Here is a 22,625-nt window from a genome sequence, read left to right as displayed (position 1 = left end):
TGTCAGGATCCCACCCTGGGCCGAAGGCGGCGCTAAACCGCTGAGCCACCTGGGCTGCCCATCTGAGAACTTTGATAATTAGTTTTAGAATTCCATTAGTTCCCTTTATTTTTCCTAAAATTTGTAGATGATACAGATAGTGGAGTTTCTAAGTAAATGGTAAAGGTTTACAGAATTATTTGGTAATGGTGTCACTGAAATGTGTGTACCTGTTACTGGAGAGGTACACTGGGATTTTTTTCAAGTCAGGAATACAAAATCAAGCAATTTTTTTCTATCATTACATCCATAGTTCTCCAGCAAGGAAAAGCCTCAACCTGTCATAAGAAGAGTTATATTTGATTATACTCACAGTCCATTTAGGGGTGTTCATAAGAGCCCTGAGGGTTGGGCTCCAGTCTAAGTTCTATCTTTATAGTTTTGCCAGCACTGGGTCATTGGCAGATAGGACGTGCATCATTGGCAATACCCCTAAAAATTATCCCACCAATGTTGTTTTGATATCATTGCCTCTTTGCTTCTGTGGCTAGATATCATGAAGAATTTTAACTATGGCTATATCCTTAGGTAATAGCAGAGCATCTCAAGATTCTTTAATTTGCTATTCATTTTACAGGAGTTCCTGAAATAGGAAATCTGTTTGTAAAGCACTTCAAAATCATTGACTAACCTAAAAATATATGTGCTATCAGTACAAATACTTGCCCTTTATTAGCTCGGCCAGGGCAATTCACTGGATTTGCAAAACACTTGGGATGGCACTGACTCAGCCAGCCAATTACTAGGTAAGAGACTTTGGGCAAGTTACTTTTTCTGAGCATTAGATTCTTCAAATATGAAATGGCAATAATACTCATCTCACAGAACTGTGAGCATTTAATGAGTTACTGCACAATGGTCAATGGATAATACCTACCGCTAAGTCCTTCAGGTTGGTCATCTGCGTTATCACAACCATCCTATGTGATGGTCTTATCATTTTATAGAGGCTCAGTCACACAGCCGTAAGGGGCGATGTCAGGATTCAAACTTCCTTGTTTCTGATACCAGCGTCCAGTTCTAACCCCTCTACAGGCTCCAGACACTCTTTCACTGATAGGTTCAAGTGCCCAACATACACCCTGTCGTAAAGCAGGCACTCAACCTTCAAAAATTAAGTTTTCAAGTTTGATGATCGCGGGTTTGTCCTTCTCTCGGTGCAAGGGTTCACTTTTTTAAAGTTTTTATTTATGGTAGTCACAGAGAGAGAGAGAGAGAGGCAGAGACACAGGCAGAGGGAGAAGCAGGCTCCAAGCACCGGGAGCCCGACGTGAGACTCGATCCCGGGTCCCCAGGATCGCGCCCTGGGCCAAAGGCAGGCGCTAAACCGCTGCGCCACCCAGGGATCCCGGTGCAGGGGTTCAAAATTCAGTTTTTTCCTGGCCCAGCCCGGGGCTAAATTCTCCCCTCCCTAGAGAGGAGCCCAGTCCGGGTTTATTGTGAGCTTTCAGTACTGTGAGCGCAAGATCCCAGCGGGTGACGATGGCGCCGCCACAGCCTCCGCAGCCCGCGCCACGCCCCCGGCCACCCCCGCCCCCCGCCAGCCCCCGCGGGGCGTCCCTAGCAACGCGCGCTCTCACTCCTTGCCCCGCCCCTTCCGCGCGGCGCGGCGCGTGGCGCGCGGCGCGAGGCGGCGGCGGCGGCGGTCTTTGCGCCTGCGCGCGGCCGCAACCGCCAGCCAGCTCTCCTCCCTTCCCCTCCCCCCCTTTCCCTTCTCCTCCTCCTCCTCTGCCTCCTAGAGCGAGACCGCAATATGGAGCCTGAGGACCTGCCGTGGCCCGGCGAGCTCGAGGAGGAGGAGGAGGAGGAGGAGGAGGAGAAAGAGGCGGAGGAGCCGGAGGAGCCGGCGAACCTGGGCTCAGAAAAGGTGGTGATGGTGGAGGAGGTGGAGGAGGAGCAGAGGAGGCGGGAGCTGGACTCGGACTCTAACTGTGAGAGCCCTCCTCGGGAGAGTACGGACGAGGAGGACGACGAAGAGGCCGAGGCCTGGCTGCAGGCGCACCCCGCTGGGCCTCTGCCTCCGTCCTCGCTGTCGCGGCACCGCTTCTCGGAGAACCAGCAGCCCGGCCGCGAGCAGGTGAGAGGGGGCTGCGGTCGGGCGGAGCGAGGCGGGCGTCTCTGAGCGCCGCGCTCTGGCCCGCTGCCCGCTGCCCGCTGCGGGTCGCCGTGCGGGACTGGTCGGAACACGCCTGCCAAGGCTTGTAGCGGCCGTGTCGCCGCGTGGGCCCCCGACGCTTGCCCGGGTTCTGGCGGACTGCCTCAGTCTCCCATTCTCTCTTGTTTCCCGCTCTCGCAGGGTCCCGGGCCTTTTGAATTAGACCAGATGTTCGGAGAGTCCGTGTTCCCAGCGGGTGTCGTTAACAGTGCTTTGGGGAGGAGGTGGGGCTCCTGGTGCCCGTTTGTAGGAGTGGAGAGAGTGATTCTCCTGGGACTGCCTTGTTTGGGGGAGACGGTTAGGAGATTAGTATGCCTGAAGGGCAGGCCTCTCCTCGAGGGAGTAGTGTGGATTATGGACGCTACGTGATTAGTCTCCGGAGGCTCCTCGCCTGTTTTGCTTCTCCAGACCCTCCTTTGTAGCAATAAGGGGGTCCCTCGTAGATAGCAGAAGGCTTTTGCTGCAGCTCCAGTTTGGAAAACTAGAAAGCACAAGGTAATGCACAACGGAGAAAAGAGCTGATTTTAGGGTCGGCCCCCGAAGACCATTTTGACAAGGACTACATTTAATTCATGAACTTTTCAGGGAGGAAAAAAAAGGTTTGCTATTCAGTTTGGATATCAAATCATCACATGTTTGTTCACTTTCTGTTGTGTGCAGGACGGGTCGTGGGGACCAAAAGAAGCCTAGGATTTATTGCCTAGGACTGCTCCATAGACGAGGTACAAACTGCAGAGTGAACTAAGTACAGCAAAGTACAAGTGAAGAGACAGAAGAGACATATATATAGATCCGTGCTGTTCAACAGTCATCACTAGCCATAGATGGCTCTTTGTATCTTATTTATTTAAAATGAAATAATATTTAAAATCCAGTGCGTCTCTTGTACTAACCACTTTTTAAGTGCTCAATAGCCACAACTTGACTAGTGGCTGCTGTTTGACAGTGCAGATAGAGAATAGTTCCATCATCCAGAAAGTTCTGTAGGACTTTGATGCTATAGACTGTTTTGATTGTCAAAAAGTAGTAGTAATTGTTTTGCCTGGTAAATATTCCAGTGGGCACTTAATTCATTGAGCTTTCACCATGGGCATTCAGGTGTCCTGCAGGATGCCAAGGAACCTTGGAGAACCCAAACATTTAAAAACATTTTTAAGTTAATTTTTAAAAATTTAAATTCAGCTCATTAACATGTATTATTAGTTTCAAAGGTCAAGGTCAGTGATTCATCAGTCTTTTTTTTTTTTTTTTTTTAAGATTTTATTTATTTTTTCCTGAGAGAGAGAGACAGAGAGAGAGGCAGAGACACAGGCAGAGGGAGAAGCAGGCTCCTTGCGGGGAGCCCTATGCGGGACTTGATCCCAGGACCCTAGGATCATGCCCTTAGCCAAAGGCAGATGCTCAGCCACTTAGCCACTCAGGTGTCCCTCATCAGTCTTATATAATACCCTGTCCTCATTACATCACCCAGTTATCCATTCCCCTAACCCCCTCCCCTCCAGCAACCCTCAGTTTGTTTCTATGATTAAGAGTCTGTATGGATTGTTTCCTTCTCAGATTTCATCTTGTTTTATTTTTTCCCCTCTCTTCTCCATGATCCTGTTTTGTTTTTCTTCTGTTTGTTTCTATGATTAAGAGTCTGTATGGTTTGTTTCCTTCTCAGATTTCATCTTGTTTTATTTTTTTTTCCCTCTCTTCCCCATGATCCTGTTTTGTTTTTCTTTTCTCTCTCTCTCTTTTTTTAAGATTTTATTTATTCATGAGAGACACAGAGAGAAAGAGGGACAGAGACATAGGCAGAGGGAGAACCAGGCTCCCTGCAGGAAGCCTGATGTGTGGGACTCAATCCTGGGACTCCAGGATGGCGCCCTGAGCCAAAGGCTCAACTGCTGAGCCACCCAGGTGTCCCTGTTTTGTTTCTTAAATACCATATATGAGTGAGATCATACAGTTGTCTTTCTCTGATTGACTTATTTCGCCTATCATAATACCCTCTGGTACCATCCACATCGTTGCAAATGGCAATATTTATTTTATTATTATTATTATTTTTTGTGATTGAGTAGTATTCCCTATATATATATATATATATATATATACCACCTCTTCTTTATCCATTTATCTGTTGATAGACATCTGGGCTCTTTCCATAGTTTGCCTATTGTGGACATTGCTGCTATAGACATTGGGGTGTAGGTGCCCCTTCAGATCACTACATTTGTGTCTTTGGGGTCGATACCTAGTAGTGCCACCATTGGGGTGGTAAGGTAGTCTATTTTTAACTTCTTGAGGAACCTCCATATTGCTTTCCAGAGTGGCTGCACCAGTTTGCATTCCCACCAACAGTGTGAGAGGATTCCCTTTTCTCTGCATCCTCGCCAACATCTGTGTTTCCTGACTTGGTAATTTTAGCCATTTCTGACCAGTGTGAGGTAGTATCTCATTGTAGTTTTGATTTGTATTTCCTTGGTGCCAAGTGACATGGAGCATTTTTTTCGTGTGTCTTTTGGCCATTTGTATATCTTCTTTGGAGAAATGTCTGTTCATATCTTCTGCCCAATTCTTGATTGGATTATTTGTTCTTTGGGTGTGGACTTTTTTTTTTTTTAAAGATTTTATTTATTTATTCATGAGAGACACAGAGAGAGAGGTGGAGACATAGGCAGAGGGAGCAGGCTTCATGCAGGGAGCCTGATGTGGTGCTCAGTCTGGGGACTCCAGGATCATGCCCTGGGCTGAAGGCAGGCGCTAAACCGCTGAGCCACCCACACGTGCCTGGGTGTGGAATTTGATAAATTCTTTATAGGTTTTGGATACTAGCCCTTTATCTGATAAGACATTTGTAAATATCTTCTCCCATTCTGTTGGTTGATTGTCTTTTGGTTCTGTCAACTGTTTCTTTGCTGGGCAAAAGCTTTTTATCTTGATGAAGTCCCAGTAGTTCATTTTTGCTTTTCTTTCTCTTGCCTTTGGAGATGTGTCTAGCAAGAAATTGCTGTGACCAAGGTCATAGCAGTTGCTGCCTGTGTTGTTCTCCTCTAGGATTTTGATGGATTCCTGTCTCACATTTAGGTCTTTCATCCATTTTGAGTTTATTTTTGTGTATGGTGTGAGGAACTGGTCCAGTTTCATTCTTCTGCATGTGGCTATTCAGTTTTCTCAACACCATTTTTTGAAGAGACTCTTTTTTCCATTGGATATTTTATCCTGCTTTGTCCAAGATTAGTTGACTATAGAGTTGAGGGTCCATTTCTGGGTTCTCTGTTAAGTTCCATTAATCTGTGTGTCTGTTTTTGTGCCAGTACCACACTCTCTTGATGATTACAGCTTTGAAATAGAGCACGAAGTCCAGAATTGTGATGCCACTAGTTTTGGTTTTCTTTTTCAACATTCCTTTGGCTCTTCCGGGTCTTTTCTCATTCTATACAAATTTTAGGATTTGTTCCAGCTCTGTGAAAAAAGTTGATAGTATTTTGATAGAGGCTACATTGACTATATAGATTGCTCTAGGTAGCATAGACATTTTAACAATATTTGTTCTTCCAATCCATGAGCATGAACATTTTTCCATTTTGTTGTGTTTTCTTCAATTTGTTTCTTAAGTGGTCTATAGTTTTCTGTACTCAGAAAACAACCTTACAACCAAGTCTTTTCCTGTACTCAGGAAACTATAGGCTACTTTGCATCTTTTGTTACGGTTATTCCTAGGTATCCTATGGTTTGGGGTTCAGTTGTAAATGGGATTGACTCCTTAGTTTCTCTTTCATTGTTGGTGTATAGAAATGCCGCCGATTTCTGTGCATTGATTTTATATCTTGCCATGTTGCAGAATTCCTGTATGAATTCTAGCAATTTTGGGGTGAAGTCTTTTGGGTTTTTAACATAGAGTATCATGACATTTGTGAAGAATGAGAGTTTGACTACTTTGCTGATTCGGGTGCCTTTTATTTCTTTTTGTTGTCTGATAGGTGAGACTGGAACTTCCAGTTGAACAACGGTGGTGAGAATGGGCATCTCGGTCATATTTCTGACCTTAGGGGAAAAGCTCTTGAACTTTTCCCCATTGAGAATGATATTTGCTATGGCTTTTTATATGTGGCTTTTGTGATATTGAGGTATGTTGCCTCTTTCTCTACACTGTGAAGAGTTTTAATCAAGAAGGGATGCTGTACTTTGTTAAATGCTTTTTTTTGCATCTATTGAGAGGATCATATGGTTCTTGTCCTTTCTTTTGTTAACATAGTGTATCCCATTGATTGATTTGTGGATGTTGAACCATCCTTGCCATGCAGGAATAAATCCCACTTGGTCATGGTGACTAATCCTTTTAACATACTGTTGGATTCTACTGGCTAATATCTTGGTGAGAATTTTTGCATTCATGTTCATCAGGAATATTGGTCTGTAATTCTCCTTTTTTTTTTGTAATTCTCCTTTTTGATGGGTTCTTTGGTTTTGGGATCAAGATCAAGGTAATGCTGGCTTCATAGAGTTTGGAAGTTTTCCTTACATTTCTGTTTTTTGAAACTGCTTCAGAAGAAGAGTAGGTATTGATTCTTCTTTAAATGTTTGGTAGAATTCCCGTGGGAAGCCATCTGGCCCTGGACTCTTGTTGGGAGATTTTTGATTGCTTGCTTCAATTTCGTAGCTGGTTATCCCAAATATTTATTTATTTTTATTATTATTATTTTTTGTAAATCTCTGCCTTTCTAGTGTTCATGTAAGGAGCAGACAAAATTCATTTGGTCACATAAATAAAAGTAAAACTTTATGTACTAACATGCTTTTTTTTAAAATAAAAATTTTATTTATTGTGCTAACAGTGCTTTGAAAGCATACGATAAGGAAATCTGACATTGTTAATTGAAGCTGGAGAAGGCTTCCTTGGGGAAGTTCTGATAGAGCTAAAATCTGAAGACAAATTAAGGTTAACTAGGCAAAGGGAAGAGAAAACCTCCCAGTTGAGGGAAAGGCACATGGAAAGGTGCTGTTGGAGAGAGCATGGCATTTCCAGGGAACCAAAGGCAAATATGGATGCAGGCTTTATCTCTGGAGCTTTGGAAAGTCATTGAAAATGTTTAAGGCATTTTCAGTGACAAGATTTGTGTTTCAGAAAGATCACTTTGTAGCAGAATGGGGAACAGCTTTGACAGCAGGATGGAGTAGGAAGTGGCAATAAGTCAGGGATGCTAATTAATTAGTAAGCCATTGCATCATTGCCAGGCAAAAGATGATAATACTTTGGGACAAGAAAGTATGGATGGATATAGAAAAAAGTAGACTGATTTAAGAAGTATTTAAGAGGTAAAATCATCACATTTATCACTGAATTTTACATTACTACTATACTAATAATACTAATAATATACTAATAATAGATTAGATGTGGAACATGAAGGCAAGAAGATGTCTGGGTGTTAGAATATTGAATGAATAATTGTCAAATATTGAGATATGGTCAGGTTAATGATGAGAGTGTTGGAGGGGAGGGATTGGTTGAGATGAGCATTAAGATTATAAGATTGGTTTTGGAGATAAGGGGAGAAGTTTGTGTTGGAGATTTCAAGTTATAAGTTACCTACATACAACCATAATTAAAGCCTATCTTGTTCATGAGGTCTTCTAACTTTTATTTTGTTCTATGACTTCTTGTTTGAATAACTATTAGTATTTAAATTTATATCTCTAAGCCTAGAAGAAGAACTTGTTAAACTACTTTAACTCTTATTAGAGCCAATGTGAAAATTTTTATCTTAGCTCCCCCCCCACCCCTTGGTTAAATGATTTTATTTAAAAGACACTGTGGGAGGGCAGCCCCAGTGGCGCAGCGGTTTAGCGCCGCCTGCAGCCCGGGGTGTGATCCTGGAGACCCGGGATCGAGTCCCACATTGGGCTCGCTGCATGGAGCCTGCTTCTCCCTCTGCCTGTGTCTCTGCCTCTCTCTCTCTCTCTTTCTGTGTCTCTATGAATGAATAAAATAAAATCTTAAAAAAAAAAAAGACACTGTGGGAAAACACCATAATTTTGCCTAATTGATCTTTGACCCTAAAATACAGCAATATAAAGAAGGAACAATTCAAGACAAATGATCAAATAAAATTAGTTTATTATTTTTTAAAAAATTTATTTAAGTTAAATTAACATATAGTGTATTATTAGTTTCAGGAGTAGAATTTCATGATTCATCAGTCTTATATAACACCCAGTACTCATTACATCATGTGCCCTCCTTAATGTCCATCACCCAGTTAAGTTACTCTATCCTCCTACCGCCTTCCCTTCCAGCAACTCTGTTTCCTATGATTAAGAGTCTCTCATGGTTTGTCTCTGTATTATTCTGTTTAACAGTGATCTATGTGTAATAAAAACCTTGCTTCTTAGAGCTCATTGTTTTTCCTGCAGAAGTGTGTGGTTCGCTCGCTTGCTTGCTTGCTTTCTTTCTTTCTAGAGAAATCCGATGTTTTGATATTTTCCTGTTTATCTTGGAGAATATATGAAAGTCTAGATGATGTTTTGTATTAAAGGTAGGTTTTTTTAAGGTAGTTTTAAGATGATATAAAGAGTATTAAGATTTTTTTTTCCTTTTGCTCACTGACTTTAAAATTTATTGGCATAAATTGGAAAATATTTGAAGGGGAAACTTTAACATGTGACTTGCTAGACATTTATGAACTATAAAATCTTATTTTAAAAAAGATTTATCTATTCATTAGAGAGAGAGAGAGTGCATGTGCAATTAGAGAGGAAGGGCAGAAGGAGAGGGAGAGTTTTAAGCAGTTTCCATGCTGACTTTGGAGCCTGACCCAGGGCTTGATCTTAGAATCCTGAGATCATCACTTGAGCTGAAACCAAGAGTCATTCCACTGCTTAACCAACTGTACTATTTGAAGATGAGTTTGTTGTGTAGTATTTAATGAGTGTATTAAAAAGATGAGTCCAAATGATAGGAAATATTAATTTCATTCAGTCTAGTCTCAGGTTAAATGACAAAATAGTAAAAATTTGCTTCACTCATTCACTCATGTATCTCTTACTAGATCATAAGGATGTACTAATGGTAATGTATAAAGTAGCAATTAAGTTCGTAGTCCTGTTCTGATACTTAGCTAAGGCATGGGACTGTGTTAATTAAGTTCAGAGTGAAATGTTCCCGCCCAGCCTTAAAACCAAGTCTTTTTAAGAGTTCAGGAAGTAAGTGGTTCACAGTCTTTACTGTGTTGGCCTTAATGCTGGTCCAATAGACCATTCAACATGGATCGTTTCAAACACCTCTCCTTGTAATTCCTAAATTTAAATTTCTGAGCTGTGCTAGGGAAAATGATTTGGCTACATGGCTTGCTATCACCAGAAATTCTTGGTCTCCAACTTTTAAGTAGGTCATCAACAGCGTTTGGAAATCTATGTATGTTTCCTCCTTTAGCTTCTTCTACATCTTCACTCTTTTATCCTCTAGCCCTTTTGGATGTTCAGACTCTCCCATCAGGTTATCATTTCATGGTAGAAAAGAACAGGGCCTGAGCCCCTTCTTCACCTTTCTGCTCCCATCTCCAAATTTGTCTACAGTGTATAATTTATGTTTTTGATACATATTTTATTCTTAATGTTAATCCTTGTTTTCCTAGAATAAAAAACTATGTTACAGTTTTTCTCTCAAGGAATTGCTGGATTTTATTTGCAGGTATTTTATAAATTATTATAGTTTTAAGGTTAAATTATTTTTTTAACCTGTCTTTATCAAATGTAGCATTAATATTATATCATTTTCGTACAAAGCACTGGAAAGATTTTTATTTTTCTTTCCTGAATCAGTTGAAGTAATAAAATAATTTTTCTTGCATGTTTGAAAAATAATCACTAGTGAAACTACTTTGCCTTTAGATTCCTTTTAGGGTTTTGGTTTATACAGACTCACTTTTCTTGTTTAATTTTGGTAACTTATGATTTCTTAGAAAATTATTTAGCAAGAATTTCTTGTTGATTATAATGAAATGCTACACAATATTCTTTTTCCTTTGAATCTGTAGTTATTTCCTTTTTTTTTCTTTTTTACAAGATTTTATTTATTCATGAGAGACACTGAGAGAGAGAGAGAGAGAAGAGAGAGGCAGAGACACAGGCAGAAGGAGAAGCAGGCTCCCTGCTGGGGGCCCAAAGGGGGACTTGATTAGGGGACCCCAGGATCATGACCTGAGCCAAAGGCAGACACTCAACCGCTGAGACACCGAGGCGCCCAGTTTTCATTTTTTACTATTTCCCTAGATTTATTTTTATTTTACTTGAATGCTTTGTTTAAATGCTTAATTGGCTTTTTAAAAAACATTTCCAACAGATTTATTGAGATTAATACATATATCATCCTTAAAGTATATAATTCAGTGATTTTCGGTATATTAATAGATATGTTCAACCAACATTACTGTCAACTTTACAACATTTTTGTCATCTCAAAATTCCCCCCAAACCCTGTACATTTTAGTTTTATCACCCCTTTGCCCTCCAATCTTCTATTCCTCTAATCAGCTTTGAATCTACTTTTTTCTCTCTTTAGATTGGCATGTTCTGGGCATTGAATATAAAAGGAGTAATAGAACATGTCTTTTGTGACTAGCTTCTTTCACTTAGCACAATGTTTTCAGGAAACATCCATGTATATAGCATGCATTAATACTTCATTCCTTTTTGTGGCTGAATAAGATTCCTTTTTATGGATATATTGTATTTATTCATTCATCAGTTGATGAATATTTGTTCTTTTTTCTACCTTTTGGCTATTATGAATAATGTTACTGTAAACATTTGTGTACAAGTTCTTGTTTGGACATGTTTTCATTTCTATTGGGTATATGTCTAGAAGTAGAATTGCTGGACATGTAGTAATTCCATGTTTAACCTTTGAGGAACTGCCAGACTGTTTCCCAAAACAGCTGCACTATTTTACATTCTTACAACCAGTGTATGAAAGTTCCAGTCTCTCTATATCTTTGTGAGCACTTATTATTATCTGAAAAAATTTTAAGGTTTTATTTATTTGAGAGAGAGCACGAGCAGGGTGCAGGTAGGTGTGGGAGAGGCAGAGGGAGAGGGAGAATCAGACTCCCTACTGAGCAGGAAACCTGAGGTGGGGCCAATCCCAAGACCCCAAAGGTCATGACCTGAGCTGAAGGCACACACTTAACCTACTGTGCCATCTAGGTGCCCCATTATTAGCTGACTTTTTGATTGTAGCCATCCTGGTGGATGTGACATGATAAATATATCATTGTGGTTTTGATTTGCATTTCCCTGATGGCTTATGATATTGTGCATCTTTTCTTGTGTTTATTGGCCATTTGCATATCTTTGGCAAAATATCCATTCAGACTCTTTGCTCATTTTTATTTCAGTCATTTGTCTATTTACTGTTGAGTAAGAATTCTTTATACAGTCTTCATATTTTCCACAATGTGAATTTAAAATTCCCGTATAAGATGTCTGATTTGCAATATTTTCTCACAGTCTGTGGATTCTTTCACATTCTTTTTAAAAAATATTTTATTTATTTATTCATGAGAGACACACAGAGAGAGACAGAGGCACAGGCAGAGGGAGAAGCAGGCTCCCTGCAGGGAGCCGGATGTGGGACTCGATCCTGGGTCTCCAGGATCACGCTCTGGGCTGAAGGCAGCGCTAAACCACTGAGCCACCCGGGCTGCCCAATTTTGAGTTATTTTTGCATGTGGTGTTCAACCTCATTCTTTTGTATGTGGCTACTCAGTTGTCCCAGCACCATTTGTTGAGAAGGCTATTCTTTTCAATTGAATGGTCTTAGCACTCTTGTTGAAAATCAGTTGACCATTGATATATGGGTTAATTTCTGGACTCTCAGTTCTATTCTATTGTTCCATATGTCCAAATTTATACCATCCTACACTTTTTTGATTACCATTGCTTAGTAGGAAGCTTTCAAATGAGGATGTGTGAGTCCTCCAACTTTGCTCTTCTTTTTCAAGATTTTTTTGGCTATTCTGGATCCCTTGCAATTCTATATGAATTTTAGGTTCAGCTTGTCAGTTTCAACAAAGAAGCCAGCTGGTGTTTTGATAGAAATTGCATTGAATCTGTAGATCAGTTTGAGAATATTGCCATCTTAGCAATGCTAGAGCTTCTGATCCATGAACATAGGATATCTTTCCATTTTTTAGATCTTTTGCAAATATATTCAAAACTGTTTTGTACTTTTCAGGGTATAAGTTTGATACTTTTTTTCTTAAATTATTCTAAATATTTTATTTATTTTTTTTTGGTGCTGTTGTAAGTAGTTTTTTTGAATTTCATTTTGGGATTGTTCATTACAAGTGTATAAAAAGACAATTGATTTTTTTTTTTGACAGTTTATTTTTGTATGTTCATCTTGTCACCTGCAATTTTGCTGAACTCGTTTATTAGTTCTAATAGATTGTTAGTGGACTTTGTAGGATTTTCTACATAAAAGACCATGTCAAATGTGGTCAAATATGGTTTCATTCTTTCCTTTTTTTTTTTTTTTTTTTCGGTTTCATTCTTTCCAAATCTGAATGCTTTTTATTTATTTTTTCTTGTCTAATTTCCTTGGATAGAATTTCCAGTATAGTGTTGAATAGAATTGGTGAAAATGGATATCCTTGTCTTATTCCTGATCTTAGGGGAAAGCATCCAGTTTTTTAACTGAAAGTAGATATTACTTGTAGGTTTTTCATAGGTGCCTTTATCAGATTGATGAAATTTCCTTCTATTCCTAGTTTGTGGAGTATTGTTTATCATGAAAAGGTATTAGATTTTGTTAAATTATTCTATTATTTGGTGTATTGATATTAGGATGTTAAGCCAAGCGTGCATTCTGGAGATAATTTAATTCATCTTGGTGTATAAATATTTTATATGTTGTAGGATATAAGAACATATATATGTATATATATCTATATACACATATATATACACACACATATATATACACACACACTAATTTGCCTAATATTTTCATTAGTGTGTGTATATATATATATACTAATTAATATTTTTAAAAAGAATATTTGCATCTATAGTCTCAAGATAATGGTCTATAGTTTTTGTGATGTTTTTTGACTGGCTTAGTATCCAGGTAATACCGACTTCATAAAACGAGTTGAAACTGTTCCTTCTGACCTGTGGCGTAAACAGCTGCTGTGTGGATGCTTGTAGTCAGGCGTCCGAGGGTGTAGGTCACCATGAGCCGGCTCCAGGATGAGTACGACCCCTACTCAGTGGAAGAGCCTAGCGACGAGGAACCTGCTTTGAGCAGTTCTGAAGATGAAGTGGATGTGCTTTTACATGGAACTCCTGACCAAAAAAGAAAACTCATCAGAGAATGTCTTACTGGAGAAAGTAAATCATCAAGTGAAGATGAATTTGAAAAAGAAATGGAAGCTGAATTAAATTCCACCATAAAAACAATGGAGGACAAGTTATCCTCTCTGGAAACAGGGTCTTCCTCAGGAACTGGAAAAGTTGGGACAGCTCTGACAAAGTACTATGATGATATATATTTTGATTCTGATTCTGAAGATGAAAACAAAACAATACAGGTAACCGAGAAGAAAAAGAAAAAAACGACACAGGATTCCAACAAACGATGAGTTATTATATGATCCTGAAAAAGATAACAGAGATCAGGCCTGGGTTGATGCACAAAGAAGAGGCTTCCATGGTTTTGGAATACAGAGACCATATCAATAACAGCAGCCTGTTCCAAATAGTGATGCTGTCTTGAATTGCCCTACCTGCATGACCACACTATGTCTTGATTGCCGAAGGCATGAATCATACAAAACTCAGTATAGAGCAATGTTTGTGATGAATTGTTCTGTCAACAAAGAGGAGGTTCTAAGATACAAAATCCCAGAGAACAGGAAGAAAAGGCAAGGCCATAAGAAGATGAGGTCTAACCACGAAGACGCTGCAGAGCAGACAGAGGCACAAGCAGAAGAAATCTATCACCCGGTTATGTGCACCGAATGTTCCACGGAAGTGGCCGTCTATGACAAGGATGAAGTCTTTCATTTTTTCAATGTTTCAGCAAGTCATTCTTGAATATTTCAGTTGGCATTTAATTGCTCAATACAGTATATAAGGCAAACATGGACAGTTATTACCCTCTTGCCTATTCATATCAAGTAACATTCTGAGCGGTTATCTGAGGATGCAGTGTTTATCTTTTTGAAAGAGAATGGTTGTCAGCCTTCATCCCTCCACCCCCTTTAAAAATTTTTTCCCCAGCTCTGATGGGCCTGATAATTCATTCCCTCTTTGATGGGCATTTGGAAACTATGGGGCTTTTCGTGTATTAAAGCTCTTTGGAATTAAAATGTTCTGCAGTTATAAGTAAAAAAACAAAAACCTGTTCCTTCTGTTTATGAAGGATTGGCATTAAGAATTTTTTGACTCTTTGGTAGACTATACCATATAAGTCTGGGCTTTTCTTTTGGGAAAATATTTTATTATTTTTTTTGGGGGGGATATTTTAGTTACTAATTGATTCTCTTTCCTTGCTATATGTCTCTTCTGATGGTCTATTTCTTCTTCTTCTATTTTTTTATTTTTATTATTTTTTAACTTAAACAGTTGACAATTCTATTTTCACATTTCGCAATACAAATGAAAATTGCCTTTTTTTTTGTTGTTGTTGTTTGTTTGTCCCACTACTCCCCTGCAAAAGCTATTCTCTCTTTGATAGGAAGGGGAAGCAAATCTTCCTTATGCTGTTAGAAAACAGCCAGAGTCACAGCACCATGATCTTCTGGTGAAGTGGAACAAGTAATATAAAATGAATATAAAGAGCTTTCTGTCTCTCCTTATCTGTCTGGTCGAGTCATTCTTGGCCAAGTGGGCATCATCATGGGATGAGCAGGAGGTCTCATCATTGGGGGCCCAGGCATCATTGGCATGTGGCCTCCCATAGGTGGCCTCATTCCAGGAGCAGGTCCCACTGGCATCATCCCAGGAGGAGGCGGGCCCATCATTGGCATCATGGGGTGGGGCTGGCATCATACCAGGGCGAGGAGGACCTGGGAGACTGGGGGGAGGTGGGATCATTGCCCCTGCAGGAGGAGGAGCAGAGAATGGAGTAGGAGATATCTTTCCTTGTTGAAATGCAGCGGTTGTTTTGTCGATCAGGCTCTGAGCCTACTCTTCCATCCATTTCTGATAGTAGTCTTTCACATTCCCTTTGTGTTTCCTACCACTGCAGTGTGTCTTTCTCACAGATGGAGAGTCATGGGTGAGGTATGTGTCGCAGTAGTCACAGTAAAACTTAGGCATGTTGCTCTGCAGGCCGTTGGCCACTCTGTCCTTCTTCTTTTTAAAAATATTTTTTATTTTATTTAAGAGAGAGTCAAAGAATGAGAGCATGAGTGGGGGCAGGGGGCAGAGGGAAAGGGAAAAGCCATACAGGATTGATCTCAGGACCCTGGGAACATGATCTAAGCCGAAGGCAGACGCTTAACTAACAGAGCCACCCCAGATGCCCCTTTCTGTTTCTTCTTGAGTTTTCAGTAATTTGTGTTTTCATTTCTTCCAGGTTATCAACTTTCTTAACATATGGCTTTTCACAGTATTTCCTTATAGCTATTCGTATTTTTCTTTTTCTTTTTTTTTAAGTTGCTATTCGTATTTCTATAAGATTGGTAATGAAGTTCCCTCTTTAATTTCTGATTTTAAGTAAAATGAGTACTGTCATTTTTTCTTGGCAAGTCTGGCTAAAGGATTTTTAATTTTGGTGATATTTTCAAAGATCTAATTTTTAGTTTCGTTGATTTTTCACTGTTCTCTATTTCATTTATTTCTGTTTTAGTCTTATTTTCTTCCTTCTGTTTTCTTTGGGTTTAGTTTCCTTTTTTTTAGTTTATGTTGCATGGGTAGACTTTTACTTGAGATCTTTGTTATATTTGTAATGTACACATTTGTAGCTATAAATTTCCCTGTAAGCACTGCGTTGGCTTCAATCCATAGTTTTAGTATGTAGTATTTTTGTTACCATCTCAAAATACTTGAAAATTCTTGTGATTTCTTTTTTTGACCCATTGGTTATTTAAGAGTTTGTTGCTTAATTTCCTCCCATTTGTGAATTTACTCAATTTCCTTCTGTTACCGATTTCTGCCTTTATTTTATTTGGAGAATAAACTTTTTATATTTTGAATTATTTAAAAATTTCAAGGCTTGGTTTATGGCCTAACATATAGTCTCTCCTGGAGAATGTTCCATGGATGCTAGAGAGGAATGCATATTCTGGGCTCTGGGCGGGAAATGTTCTATTATATTTGTAGATCTAGTTTGTTTATGGGAGCATTCACATCTTATAGTTGCTTGTTGGTCTGTTGGCAAGATGGCTATCCTTTTTTTAAAGTAGACTATTTGGGAGCAGTTTTGTTACAGAAAAATTAAGCAGAAAGTACAGAATTCCTATACATTACCCCTCTCCATTTTTCCTATTATTAACATCTTGCACTATTGTGGGTTTGTGACAATTAGTAAGCCAGTACTGATACATTATTATTATTATTATTATTTAATATTTTATTTATTCATGAGAAATGCAGAGAGAGAGGCAGAGACACAGGCAGAAGCAGGCTCCATGCAGGGAGCCCGACGTGGGACCCGATCCGGGTCTCCAGGATCACACCCTGGGCTGAAGGCAGCGCTAAACCGCTGAGCCACCCGGGCTGCCCCGATACATTATTTTTAATTAAAGTCCATAGTTTATGTTGAGGTTCACTCTTGATCTATCCTACGGATTTTGACAAATGTATAATGTCATATATCCATTATTACAGTATTGTACACGTAGTTAGAATCAAACAGTATGTAGCCTTTTCAGAATGACTTCTTTCACTTATGCATTTAAGTTTCCTCCATGTCTTTTTACAGTTTGATAGCTCATTTCTTCTTTTCTCCTTGACTTTTTTTTTTTATTGTGGTAAAATATACATAACATAAAATTTACCATTTTAACCATTCTTAAGTGGTATTACACATTTGTTGTGTAACCATTGCCATCATCCATCTCCAGAATTGTTTTATCTTCCCAAACTGAAATTTCAACATCTCTGCCATATCCGAGTCAAGTTCTGTTGCCTGCTCTGTCCCATCAAACTGTTTTTGTCTTTTAGTATGTCTTTTAATTTTTTTTCAAAGTCACATATTTAAAGTGAATGCGATCTGAATACGAACTGAAGTATCTAAGCCTGTAGTGTGAAGTTTTATATTTACCTGGCTAGAGTGGGGTTGTGTTTACTTTTTGGTGTAGCTTTACGTGTCCTGGGCTAAAATTTCCTTTGGTGACCTTGTTTTTGTCTCCTCTGTCATCTTTGGGTTTCTCTAAGGATTTATTCTTTTTTTTTTTTTTTAAGATTTTATTTATTTATTTGAGATGGAGAGAGAGCACAGTGGGGAAGAGTGTCAGAGGGAGAGAGAGCAGTAGACTCTCTGCTAAGCAGGGAGCCTGATGTGGGGCTCAATCCTAGGACCCTGAGATCATGACCTGAGCCACCCAGGCACCCTAGAATTTATTCTTAAATAAGGCCTGAGATGTACTTTCAGTTATATTCCCCTATTATTATTAGGAGCCCTATTGATGCAGGAAAATGTGAGTGAGGTGGGGAAGGAAGTGTTCTATAGGCCTAATATTAGGTTTCAGGGTCCCCCCCGCCCCCCGCCCTGGACTGTGATTTTTACTGAGGTTTTCATTGTCTTTCTCTGAAGTGAGACAGGAAAGCTAAAAGGGGGATGGAGTTGGGTATTTCTTTATGCCCTTGTTGAAGGCTAGAAGAAGCTGAAGTAATTACTTTCCTTCCCCTAGGTCTCCTAGTCTCTGGCAAAACCCAAGTGGGGTAGGCTTTGGTAAAATAGTTTTTTTGAGGGCAGGTCTTATTAAGAACAGAATGCTCTGAGTACATTTCAGAATGGGTACTTATCCCCTGCCCCTGTCAGAAGCAGGAGATTTTTCTTTGATTTTTAACTATGGGAACCTGGTACAGATCCTGGGGTAAAACTCATGGGTTTTAAATCTCAGGTTGTTCACCCTGAACCTCTAGCAAGTTGTCAATAACAATTTAGGTTTTTCTACACTAGTACTGTTTGCCATGTGGGGGTATCTACTCCTTGGATTTGGCTCCAATAAATTGTAATTCTCCATATTTGCTTCTCTGTTTCTCCCATATTTAGGACTGTGGTTTGCCCTTCATTTCAGTTCCCTAATGGCAGTAAGATTTATTTATTTATTTATTTATTTATTTATTTATTTATTTATTTATTTATGATAGAGAGAGAGAGAGAGAGAGGCAGAGACAGGAGGAGGGAGAAGCAGGCTCCATCCCGGGAGCCTGATGTGGGACTCGATCCTGGTACTCTAGGATCGCGCCCTGGGCCAAAGACAGGTGCCAAACCACTGAGCCACCCAGGGATCCCCTCAATTTATATTATTAATATTATTTCTGGGCGTTCTCTTTTTTTTTTCCCTTGATCTATGTGTATTTTTTGGTGCCAGTACCATACTGTTTTGATTATTGTAGCTTTGCCAGTATATCTTGAAATCTGGGATTCTGATACCTCCAGTTTTTCTTTTTTTCAAATTACTTTGGTTATTAGGGGTCTTTTGTGGTTCCATACAAATTTTAGGATTATTTATTTTAGGGGATCCCTGGGTGGCTCAGCTTGAGGTTTAGTGTCTGCCGTTGGCCCGGGGTGTGATCCTGGAGTCCTGGGATCGAGTCCCACATCAGGCTCCCTGGATGGAGCCTGCTTCTCTCTCTGCTTGTGTCTCTGCCTCTCTCTCTCTCTCTCCATCTCTCTCTCTCTCTCTCATGAATAAATAAATAAAATCTTTAAAAAAATGATTTATTTTAGTTCTGTGAAAAATGTTGCTGGTATTTTGATAGGGATTGGATTAAATCTGTAGATTGCTTTAGGGATTATGGACATTTTAACAATATTGGTTCTTAGAATCCATGAACATGGAATATCTTTCCACTTATGTTGTCTTCAATTTCTCTCTTCTCTTCTCTTCTCTTCTCTTCTCTTCTCTTCTCTTCTCTTCTCTTCTCTTCTCTTCTCTTCTCTTTTCCTTCCTTCCTTCCTTCCTTCCTTCCTTCCTTCCTTCCTTCCTTCCTTCCTTCCTTCCTTCCTTCCTTCCTTCTCTTTCTAGATTTTGTTTATTTGTGAGGGACACAGAGAGAGAGGCAGAGACACAGGCAGAGGACCAAGCAGGTTCCGTGCAGGGAGCCTGATGTGGAACTCAATCCCAAAACTCCAGGGTCATGCCCTGGGCCAAAGGCAAGACACTCAACTGCTGAGCCACCTAGGCGTCCCTCTTGTCTTCAATTTCTTTCATCAGTGTTTTATAATTTTCAGAGTACCAAGTCTTTTACCTTCTTGGTTAGATTTATCCTTAGATATTTTATTATTATGTTTTAATATGTTTCATATTGATATTACTGTAGCCACCCTACCTCTTTTTTTTTTAATTTTTTAAAAAATTTATTTATTTATGATAGTCACAGAGAGAGAGAGAGAGAGAGAGGCAGAGACACAGGCAGAGGGAGAAGCAGGCTCCATGCACCGGGAGCCTGATGTGGGATTCGATCCCGGGTCTCCAGGATCGTGCCCTGGGTCAAAGGCAGGCGCCAAACCGCTGCGCCACCCGGGGATCCCCACTCTACCTCTTTTAGGATTGTTTGCATAGTAAATATTTTTTTATCTGTCCTTTAATTTTTTTAAAAGATTATTTATTCATGAGGGACAGAGAGAGAGGCAGAGACACGGGGAGGGAGTCCGACCCAGGACTCAGTTCCGAGTCTCCAGGATCACGCCCTGGGCTGAAGGCGGCGCTAAACCGCTGAGCCACCAGGGCCACCCAGAAATCTTTTTTTTTTTTTTCATGCAGTTTAACACAACATATGCCTTTGATTGGATTATTTAGTTCATTCATAGTTAGTGTTATTGATATGTTTGGATTCATTTCCATTTAACTTTTTATTTTCTATATGTCTCGTGTCTCTTTTATGCCTTTAGTGCTTACATTGCCACCTTTTGTATTAAGTAGATTATTTTCTCATACCATTTTATTCTGATCTTTAAAATTATAATTCTTGTTATTATTAGGGCTTACAATACACATATTAACTTATCAGAATCTGCTTCAGATTTATTAGGAGTTAGTGCAGTGTCATATAGAGAAACTTTATGCCCATATAAATCCATCCCCTATCCCCTTTTTAATGCTATTAATGTTAGGCACAGGTCAGTATATGTTACATACTCAACAATGCATTGTTTTAGTTAAAACTTTATAAAATCTTAGGTTTTTTTGAAGAATCTGGCAGAATGGAGAATAACAATTATATATTTGTAGAGATTGTTTTATTGACCTTTTTATTTTCCCTATCTTCTACTTTTCATTTCTTCCCTTTTTTTTGAGGTAGTATGTGGTGTAATTTCCTTACTCCATTATGACTCTTCCTATTATCTCTTCTGTGCTGTCATTATCAAATATATTTCTATATTATAGACCCAATGATACAATTACATATATATTGTTTCATACAAGCTTTTTAAATCAGTGAAAGGAAAAAAAAGAGAAGAAATATGCAGTTATATTGTCTTTTGCAATTACCTGCAAAATTGCTTTAATTGGCTTTTTGATGTTTTCCATAAATTTGAATTACTCATGGTGTCACTTGCTTTTATCCTGAAGAACTTCCTTTAGTATTTTCTGTAAAACTGATTTGTGATCAACAAATCTTCTGTTTAATTTATCTGGGGCTTAATTTTTTTAGGTTAATTGTAACAAAACACATATATAAAATTTACCATCTTAACCATTTTTTTTAGGTTAATTATTTGAGAGAGAGTGCGCATGAGCAGGGGGGAAGAGCAAAGGAGGAGAAGCCGACTCCCTGCTGAGCAGGGAGCCCAATGGAGTTCAATCCCAGGACTTTGAGATCATGACCTGAGCTAAAAGGCAGATGCTTAACAGACTGAGCTATCCAGATGCCCTTCATCTTACCCATTTTTTTTTAAAGATTTTATTTATTTATTCATGTGAGACAGAGAGAGAGACAGACAGACAGAGGCATAGGCAGAGGGAGAGGGAGAAACAGGCTTCATGCAGGAAGCCCGATGCAGGATCAATCCTGGGACTCTGGGATCACACCCTGAGCCAAAGGCTCAACTGCTGAGCCACCCAGGCGTCCCAATCTTAACTATTTTTAAGTGTGGGATTCAATAATGTTAAAACTGTGTTAACGTTGTTGTACAACCAATTTTCAGAGTTCTTTTTATCTTGCAAAACTGAAACTTTGTGCCTGTTAAACACAACTTCCCATTCTTCCTCATCCCAGCCTATGGCAACCACCATTCTACTTCATGTTTCTGTGAATTTGATTACTTTAGGTACCTCATTTAAGTGGACTCTCACAGTGTGAGGCATTTTATGACTGGCTTATTTCAGTTAGCATTTTTTTTTAAAGATTTTTATTTATTGTGAATATGCTGCTGTGAACATGGGTGTACAAATATTTCTTTAGGACCCTGCTGTTAGTTCTTTTGGGTATATACCCAGAAGTGGAATTGCTGGATCCTATGGTAATTTTTTCTTTTTTTTTAATTTTTTGAGGAACTACCATGCTGTTTTCCACAGTGGCTTTACCTTTTGTATTCCCATCAGCAGTGCTTAAGAATTTGAATGTCACCACATCCTTAACAGTGATTGTTTTGTTTTAAGATTTTATTTATTTATTCACGAGAGACAGAGAGAGAGAGAGTGGCAGAGACACAGGCAGAGGGAGAAGCAGGCTCCACGCAGGGAGCCTGACATGGGACTCAAACCTGGGTCTCCAGGATCATGCCCTGGGCTGAAGGTGGCACTAAACTGCTGGGCCACTGGGGCTGCCCTCGGGTTTTTTTATTTTTTTATTTTTTTATAGTGGCTACCCTAATGGGTGTGAGATGTTATCTCATTGTGTTTTGATTTGCACTTCCCTAATGTTTAGTGATGTTGAGCATCTTTTCATGTGATTATTGGCTATTTGTACATTTTCTTTGGTAAAGTGTATTCAGATCCTTTGCCCATTTTTTTTTTTTTAATTTATTTATGATAGTCACACAGAGAGAGAGAGAGGCAGAGGGAGAAGCAGGATCCATGCACTGGGAGCCCGATGTGGGATTCGATCCCGGGTCTCCAGGATCGCACCCTGGGCCAAAGGCAGGCGCCAAACCGCTGCGCCACCCAGGGATCCCCTTTGCCCATTTTTTAATTGGGTTATTTTACTTTTTATTATTGAGTTGTAATAGTTATCATATATTCTGGCTATGACTCTTTTATCAGATATATACCTTGCAATTTTTTTCTCCCATTCTGTGGGTTGTCTTTTTACTGTGTACTAT

General features: G+C 39.5%; 1 protein-coding gene and 2 pseudogenes across 1 annotated transcript in view; 2 read left to right on the top strand and 1 right to left on the bottom strand.

The window, feature by feature from the left end:
- Positions 1-1,740: 1,740 nt before the first annotated feature.
- Positions 1,741-22,625, top strand: part of ALMS1 (ALMS1 centrosome and basal body associated protein) — a 215,567-nt gene continuing 194,682 nt past the window's right edge. The window contains exon 1 of the mRNA XM_038561747.1: positions 1,741-2,116. Coding sequence (XP_038417675.1) covers positions 1,793-2,116 — 324 coding nt within the window. The 5' untranslated portion in view covers positions 1,741-1,792. The remainder of the gene's footprint in view (positions 2,117-22,625) is intronic.
- Positions 13,394-14,293, top strand: LOC100684409 (annotated as a pseudogene).
- Positions 15,040-15,525, bottom strand: LOC106559891 (annotated as a pseudogene).

This window comes from Canis lupus, chromosome 17, assembly GCF_011100685.1.
Source record: "Canis lupus familiaris isolate Mischka breed German Shepherd chromosome 17, alternate assembly UU_Cfam_GSD_1.0, whole genome shotgun sequence".
In the NCBI taxonomy this organism is placed as follows: domain Eukaryota; kingdom Metazoa; phylum Chordata; class Mammalia; order Carnivora; family Canidae; genus Canis; species Canis lupus.
This window is presented reverse-complemented; position numbering and strand designations above follow the sequence as displayed.